Source organism: Theropithecus gelada, chromosome X, assembly GCF_003255815.1.
Source record: "Theropithecus gelada isolate Dixy chromosome X, Tgel_1.0, whole genome shotgun sequence".
In the NCBI taxonomy this organism is placed as follows: Eukaryota; Metazoa; Chordata; class Mammalia; order Primates; family Cercopithecidae; genus Theropithecus; species Theropithecus gelada.
Window position 1 is genome coordinate 114,058,880 of NC_037689.1, and position 8,815 is coordinate 114,067,694.

Here is an 8,815-nt window from a genome sequence, read left to right on the forward strand (position 1 = left end):
TAGTTTGTTTACTGTCACTTTTTTATTGTTAAGAAACTTTTGAACTGTTTTTCTTTCACTATTGTGCTTCCATTCCTTCCCCAGTAAGTATATTTTAGCCATATGGAATCAATTACTTAAAGTATAAATAAGAAATTTGGGAAGTATCTGGATTTTTTTGTATCTGACTTGGCATCCACTCCCTCTTAAAAAAATAATTCATTTAGTATAAACACACAATCAAATGAATCTACTCAAAGTGTCTTTAATGGTTTCCACCACTGGCATTACATCCTGTACGCTTTTAGGTGGATTTCCGGTGAGCTGATGCACTTCTGAAACCCTTGCTGACTAGAATATGTTCCAGTTCAACCAGTTTGTTTTCCACCGTAGTGAGGTTTACCAATATGCGCTTCTGCATGGCTATTGAGTGTGGGAAATTATTTAAAATATCCCGAGAGAGGTCGTAGACTGAAAGATTGTTGTCTGTATTGCTGTTAATTAACCCAGTAGAAGAGGGTCTTACTAGTGCAAGAGCAGTTGAATTTGATGACATTTCACCAGTGTTTCTCTGTAAAGGAAGGGAATTATACATATGTGGTTTATCGAATTAAGCAATTTCCAAACTACCGAAAAACAACTTGTTTAATCTTGGTTACCAAAAATAAACTGATTTCCCCTAATATGTAGAGATTAAAAATGTATTGAATTGCTACATTAATTCAAAAATACATTCTTCCAAAAACAGAAAAAAAAAAACAAAAACCAAAAACAAAAGTAGTCGTTAGTGCCAAAGTTCCATATCCTTTCCTTACATTTCCTGAGCACCCTAGTAGGTAAACATATGAACCCTGTCTTTGGCTCTTATCTAAGAGCACCTCACTTGTGACTTTAACACCAGGAAATCCACATTGACACTCGAATTATTTGTGAATGCCCAGAAAGCGCCGTAAAATAAAGATGGTGAGATTAGCAAACAGACACGTAGGGGAGGAGAAGCAAAAGAAGAAAGAGAATCTTAAGATTCTTAAAGTGGGAGATGGTGGTGGGGAATGGGCACGGACAACTGCACTTTCCTCTCCAATGAGTGAAAAGCTGACCACATTACTTAGGGACTTGGGACTTTTTAGAAGAGACCACAACTGTCGAATCACTGGTCAGAATACAGGAATTGCGGGAGTGAGGGGGTAAAAGTCTGGGGTTCCTTTGAGCGAAAAAGAGAAATGAGGTGATCTCCCCTTACCTCTCATTTTACTATATTTTACTGTCTTACATATACACTCCCCAGTCCATATACTCATCTAGCTTCATCTAATTCAAATCTCCCTTACATTCGCCATTACCTGAAAGCGGCGATATTTCCAGAAGACAGTCATCAAGGCACACAGAATGCCGCTCGCTAGGAGTAAATAGACGTTCATGGTTCCTTTTCGGCCTCTTCTCCCTTCTCGGGACTGACCCACTCAGCTGGAAGTTGGAAAGAAGTGGGCCTCTAGCCACCCGGAGTTGGAAAACTTCGGGCCAGGATGCCTGGTGCAACTGGGATGCTCTGTGTTGTCCCGCTTTATGTACTGCTGAGGGCGCGAGACCTCACAGTAGGGCACACACGTGGCAGTGCTGCGCCACAATAAGATGATGTAAAAACCGGCCCTGCAGGAAACCATGCGGCTCACCTGGTTACTGTCAGGTCCTTAGAGAGGAGAGTGAAAGACAGTGAGGAAGTTTGGGATTTCTGGGAAGCTGAAACGTAGTACAAGGACAGGCTTTAAAGGGATTGGTTAAAGAGAATATTTAAAGTGCTCCTACCTTTTAAAAAATATGTCTTTGCTACAACCACTCCTTTATTCACTTTAAAAACAAGACAAAAAGGCACTGTAAAAAGCAGTTACCCACAAATTATCTTTGCCAGAAACTACCTCCTCCACACCCACCTTGCTATTTTAGCATTTACTGCAACCCTAGTCACATTGGAATAATTATGTACATGTGTATCATTTTACAGTTTAAGAAATAATTTGGGGGACATTTTCACTTATAAATCTCACAACAAATTTGTACTAAAATTATTTTTTTTAATTTCAAGTTTATACCATGACATTTATTTTTCTTTTATTTTTTATCAACTTTTAAGTTCCGGGATACATGTGCAGGATGTGCAGGTCTGTTACATATGTGAATGTGTGCCATGGTGGACTGCTGTATAGATCAATCTATCACCCAGGTATTAATTAAGCCCAGCACGTATTAGCCCAACACCCATTAGCTGTTCTTCCTGATGCTCTTCCTCCACACCGATCCTGCCCCACCTCACAGGCCACAGTGCGTTTTGTCACCCCTTACTATGTGTCATGTGTTCTAATCATTTACTTCTCATCAGCTCCCACTTATAAGTGAAAACATATGGTGTTTGGTTCTCCAGAGCCAAGGTATTTTTACTACTGTGTCTATTTTTGCAAATGTGGAAACAGATTCAGGTGTTAAATTCATTTGAAACTAATAGCAAAAGCAGGACTTGAATCCATGGAGTTTGAGCTCTAAGATAAACTCCCCCATTCTTGTCATTATCCACATGATCCCCACCTCCACTCTGACTTGTGAGCATCAAGTATTTTATATTCTCCTACCAAGGTACTGAACATTGTAGTTGGAGTTGTATTAATGGGAGGTAACACATACAGGAATGATTGCACTAGACAAGTTACAAATGTTCAGGAAATTCAGTTAAATGTAGACTATGACACTGACCTAAAGACCCGAAACTAAAAATAATACCCACAGTAATCTCAAGGTGAGTGTCCAACTGCAACCCAGTAACTCTGCTAGGTAAACAACCCTCATCTTCATATAGATGGGATGGGGAGAAATTACATTTTTAAGTTTTTTAATATCACACCATTTCCTGGTTATGAGTACAAAGCTTAAAGTTTTATTGATTCAATGAATATTTATTAAACCCTTATATACTAGACACTGTTCTGTATTTTAAGAATCTGATTATAAGCAAAAATAAAGTATTTCTTCACCTGGAATGTTCAGTCTAGTTTAAGAGACAGACATTCATCAAATACAGAAATGTATGTGAAAGTGCTGAGATAAATGGTACCAAAAAGTACCTGGTGGTGTGGGAGCTCATAATAGAATATAGGATCTAAAGAGGAGTGAAGTTCCTGGCTTTATGGCTTACTCAATTGGATGAATAGGAGATAAAAAAGTACAGAGTTGCTGGTCATGAATTTAGTCTTGGACAAATCCGGTTTCAGGTGGCTTTGAGACATGAAATAAATGCTCACAGGGAGATAAGTGAAGACATAAATTTGTGAGTCATCTACATATAAATCATAATTGACACTCTAGATGTAAAAGAAATTTCTTCATGTCAGTCTAGGGAGTACAAATGAAGAGAAATTTGAATAGAGCATTGAAAGATTTTAATATTTAATAACTGGGCAATAACACTTCTATTAGTATGTGATTGTGGGCTTCCTGACATCTAAATTTTCTGTTTCACTGAATAACATTGAGTGCGGCACATTAACCTTATCTCTAACAATAGGATTTTGAATTTTGATCCTACTGGTATTTAAGTGAAAACTTCAGAAATATTTGAAAATATTCTCATCAAACACATTAGAGTACTGTTGCTAACCACTGATCTTTTTATTTTTTATTGTAAAACATATATGACATAGAATTTAACATTTTAATTGTTTTTAATTGTATAGTTTTGTGGCAATAATTACAATCACATGGTTGTAAAACATTAGCCATCCATCACCAGAACTTTTTCATCTTCCCCAACTGAAACTCTATATTTATGAAACATTAACTTCCCATTTTCCCCTTTCCCTAGTCCTTGACAACCCCCCTTCTATTTTCTGTCTCTATTAACTTGACTACATTAGATACCTCATGTAAGTGGAATTACACAATATTTGTCCTGTCCTGAATGGCTTATTTCAATGAGCATAATATACTCAAGTTTCATCCATGTTGTAGCATGTGTCATAATTTCCTTTTTTTTCAGGAAGAGCAGGCTGAATAATATTCCACTGTATGTGTATACCATGTTTGGCTTTTCCATTGTTCTTTTGATAAACTCCTGTGCTGTTATCATGTTTTAGTATTGTGCATAATGCTGCTTTGAACATGGATGTACAAATATATCTTCAAGACCCTGCTTTTAATTCCTTTGGGTATATACCCAGAAGTGGAATTGCTGGATGATATAGTAATTATATTTTTAATTTTTCAGGAACTTCATGATGTTTTCCACAGCAGCTACACCATTTTATATTTCCATGAACAGTGCACAAGGTTTCCAATTGCTCCACATCCTCCTCAACACTTGTTATTTTCTGTTTTCTTGCTTTTGTTTATATAGTAGCCATCTTAAATGTTATGAAAGGTATTTCACTGTGACTTTCATTTGCATTTATGATTAGTGATATTGAATGTCTTATGTGCTTATATCTTCTTTGGAGAAACCTCTATTCAAGTCCTTTCCTGGTTTTTAATTTGTTTGTTTGTTTTCTGTTGTTATTGAGTTGTAAAAGTTCTTTATATACTCTGGATACCAATCTCTTATCAGATATTTGCACTGCAAATATTTTATTTCTTCCTGTGAGTTGCTTTTTCACTGTTTTAATAATGTCCTGCAAGGCACAAAGCTTTTAATTTTGATGAAGTCCACTTTACCTACTTTTTCTTTTGTTGCCTGTAATTTTGATGTCATATCTTGAAAATCACTGCCAAATCTAACATCATGAAGCATTTCTCAAATGTTCCTTCTAAGAGTGTTATTGTCATACCCCTTAAGTTTAGGTATTTGATCCCCTTGAGTTAATTTTTGCATATTGTCTAAAGGGTCCAACTTTATTCTTTAGCATATGGAGATCAGTTTTCCCAGCACCATTTATGGAAAAGACTACTTGTTCCTCATTGAATAGTCTGGGCATCCTTGTTGACAATCAATTGACCGTACATTCAAGGATTTATTTCTGTGCTCTCTGTTTTGTTCTGTTGGCTCATGTGTGTCTTTATGTTAGCAGCACATTTTTTTTTTTTATTACCATCGCTTTGTGGTGAGTTTTGAAATCAACAAATGTGTGTCCTCTAACTTTATTCTTATTTCTCAAGATAGTTTTGGCCATTTGCTGTCTCTTGTGTTTCCAAGTAAATTTTAGCATGGATTTTGATATTTCTGCAAAAATCATCTTTGGGATTTTCATAAGTCTTGCTTTGACTCTGTAGATCCCTTTGGGTAGTATTGACATTTTAAGATTATTAACACTTTCACTCCAATGTTACAGTATATATTTTCATCTATTTGTATCTTCTTTAAATTACTTCAGCCACGTTTTGTAGTTTCTAGTGTACAAGTAATTCGCCTCCTTTGTTAAGTGCATTTCTGTGTTTTACAGTTTTTGAAACTATTGAAAATGGACTTGTTTTCTGAATTCTTTTCAGATTTTATTGTTAGTGGACAAAAGTGCAAGTGATTTTTGAGTGTGGATTTTACATCTTGCAACTTTGCTGCATCCTTTTATTAGTTCTAATGTTGAGTGTGTGTGTCAAGGCATTTGTGTATGTACTGGTGTGTGTGTGTATGTGTGTTTGCAATATTTAGGGCTTACTAAATATCATGTTATTTGCAAACAGAGATCATTTTACTTCTTTCTGTTCTATTTGGAGATTTTTTGTTTCTTTTTTCTTTTTTAATTGCTCTGGCAAGGACTTTTAGTACCATGTTAAGCACAACTGGAAAAAGAGGGCATACTTGCCCTTTTCCATGTCCTGCAAGAAAAGCTTTTAGCCTTTTATCATTGAGAGGATGTTTGATTCCTAGTCTGTCGAGGGTTTTCATCTTGAAGGCCGTTAAATTTTGTCAAATATTTTTCCGCATCAATTCACATGATTGTGTGCTTATTTCCTTTTAATTTTGTTAATTTGATGCATTACGCTGACTGATTTTTATATATTGAACTATCTTTGCTTTCCAGGAATAAATTCTACTTGGTTATGGTGTATATTTTTTTATGTATTCTGTTGACTTCCGTTAGCTACCAGTTAAAAATATGCAATTTTAGAGAAACTTCAGATCCACAGAAAAATTGAGCAGGAAGTACAAATATTTACCATATGCCTCCAGCCCTCACACATGCATGGTCTCCCCGACTTTCAACATCCCATGATCAGAGTGGTAAATTTGTCACAACTGATGAATCTAAATTAACACCTGTTTATCATACAGAGTCCATAATTTATATTAGGATTCACTTGAGCGTTTTACATTCTATGGGTTTGGCAAATTTATAATGACATATATCCACCATTATTGTATTGTACAAAATAGTTTCACTGACCTAAAAATCCTATGTGCTCTACCTATTTACACCTCCCTCACCTCAACCCTTGTAAACCACTGATCATATTACTGTATCCATAGTTTTGCCTTTTCCCGAATATCATATAGTTGGAATCATACAATTTGTAGCCTTTACTGATTGGGTTATTTTTCTTATTAATATGCACTTATGTTTCCTCCATGTCTTTACATGGATTCATAGCTCATTTCTTTTTAGTCCTATCTGGATGTACAAGAGTTTATCTATTAACCTACTCAAAGACATCTTGATTGCTTCCAAGTATTTGCAACTATGAAAAGAGCTGCTATAACCATCCATGTGCAGCTTTGTGTGTGGACATAGTTTTTAACTTTTTTGAGTAAATATCAAGGAATATGACAGATGGATTATATGGTAAAGGTTTACTTCGCTTTGTAAAAAACAACCAACTGTCTTCCAAAGTGGTTATAACATTTTGCTTTCCACCAGCATTAAATGAGAGTTCCTGTTGCTCCACATTCTTGACAACATTTGGTGTCAGTGTTCTGGATTTTGGCAACCCTAATAGATGCATAGTAATATCTCATTCTTGTTTTAATTTGGATTGTTCAGATGATATCTGATGCTTGGCATGTTTTTTATGCTTATTTGCCAACTGTATATTTCTTTTATTTTTATTTTTTTATTTTTTTATTTTTATTATACTTTAAGTTCTAGGGTACATGTGCACAACGTGCAGGTTTGTTACATATGTATACACATGCCATGTTGGTGTGCTGCACCCATCAACTAGTCATTTACATTAGGTATATCTCCTAATGCTATCCCTCCCCCCTCGCCACTCCCCACAATAGGACCCAGTGTGTGATGTTCCCCTTCCTGTGTTCAAGTGATCTCATTGTTCAATTCCCACCTATGAGTGAGAACATGCAGTATTTGGTTTTCGGTTCTTGTGATAGTTTGCTGAGAATGATGGTTTCCAGCTGCATCCATGTCCCTACAAAGGACACGAACTCATCCTTTTTTATGGCTGCATAGTATTCCGTGGTGTGTATGTGACACATTTTCTTAATCCAGTCTGTCACTGATGGACATTTGGGTTGATTCCAAGTCTTTGCTATCATGAATAGTGCCGCAATAAACATATGTGTGCATGTGTCTTTATAGCAGCATGACTTATAATCCTTTGGGTATATCCCCAGTAATGGGATGGCTGGGTCAAATGATATTTCTAGTTCTAGATCCTTAAGGAATTGCCACACTGTTTTCCACAATGGTTGAACTACTTCACAGTCTCACCAACAGTGTAAAAGTGTTCCTATTTCTCCACATCCTCTCCAGCACCTGTTGTTTCCTGATTTTTTAATGATTGCCATTCTAATTGGTATGAGATGGTATCTCATTGTGGTTTTGATGTGCATTTCTCTGATGGCGAGTGATGATGAGCATTTTTTCATGTGTCTATTGGCTGTATGAATGTCTTCTTTTGAGAAGTGTCTGTTCATATCCTTTGCCCACTTTTTGATGGGGTTGTTTGTTTTTTTCTTGTAAATTTGATTGAGTTCTTTATAGGTTCTAGATATTAGCCCTTTGTCAGATGAGTAGATTGCAAAAATTTTCTCCCATTCTGTAGGTTGCCTGTTCACTCTCATGGTAGTTACTTTTCCTGTGCAGATGCTCTTTAGTTTAATTAGATCCCATTTGTCAATTTTGGCTATTGTTGCCATTGCTTTTGGTGTTTTAGACATGAAGTCCTTGCCCATGCCTATGTCCTGAATGGTATTACCTAGGTTTTCTTCTAGGGTTTTTATGGTATTAGGTCTAACATTTAAGTCTCTAATCCATCTTGAATTAATTTTCGTATAAGGAGTAAGGAAAGGATCCAGTTTCAGCTTTCTACTTATAGCTAGCCAATTTTCCCAGCACCATTTATTAAATAGGGAATCCTTCCCCCATTTCTTGTTTTTGTCAGGTTTGTCAAAGATCATATGGCTGTAGATGTTTGGTATTATATCTGAGGGCTCTGTTCTGTTCCATCGGTCTATATCTCTGTTTTGGTACCAGTACCATGCTGTTTTGGTTACTGTAGCCTTGTATATAGTTTGAAGTCAGGTAGCGTGATGCCTCCAGCTTTGTTCTTTTGACATAGGATTGTCTTGGCAATGCGGGCTCTTTTTTGGTTCCATATGAACTTTAAAGCAGTTTTTTCCAATTCTGTGAAGAAACTCATTGGTAGCTTAATAGGGATGGCATTGAATCTATAAATAACCTTGGGCAGTATGGCCATTTTCACAATATTGATTCTTCCTATCCATGATTATGGTATGTTCTTCCATTTGTTTGTGTCCTCTTTTATTTCACTGAGCAGTGGTTTGTAGTTCTTGAAGAGGTCCTTTACATCCTTTGTAAGTTGGATTTCTAGGTATTTTATTCTCTTTGAAGCAATTGTGAATGGGAGTTCATTCATGATTTGGCTCTCTGTTTGTCTGTCA

At 36.2% G+C, this 8,815-nt stretch overlaps 1 protein-coding gene across 1 annotated transcript; it reads right to left on the minus strand.

Annotated features, from left to right (window-relative positions):
• Positions 1-227: 227 nt before the first annotated feature.
• On the minus strand, positions 228-1,574 carry CT83 (cancer/testis antigen 83). The gene is made up of 2 exons (XM_025373234.1): positions 1,323-1,574; positions 228-550 (listed from the first exon to the last, which is right to left on the minus strand). Exons 1-2 carry the CDS (start codon positions 1,398-1,400, stop codon positions 284-286), a joined length of 345 nt encoding a protein of 114 aa, XP_025229019.1. The 5' UTR covers positions 1,401-1,574; the 3' UTR covers positions 228-283.
• Positions 1,575-8,815: the final 7,241 nt, after the last annotated feature.

What these genes read in the sequence shown, in the direction of transcription:
- CT83 (XM_025373234.1), bottom strand. Translation starts at nt 1,400, where the DNA reads ATGAACGTCTATTTACTCCTAGCGAGCGGCATTCTGTGTGCCTTGATG. An exon ending in GGAAATATCGCCGCTTTCAG is followed by an intron (nt 551 to 1,322) that starts GTAATGGCGAAT and finishes CTTCCTTTACAG; the next exon opens with AGAAACACTGGTGAAATGTC.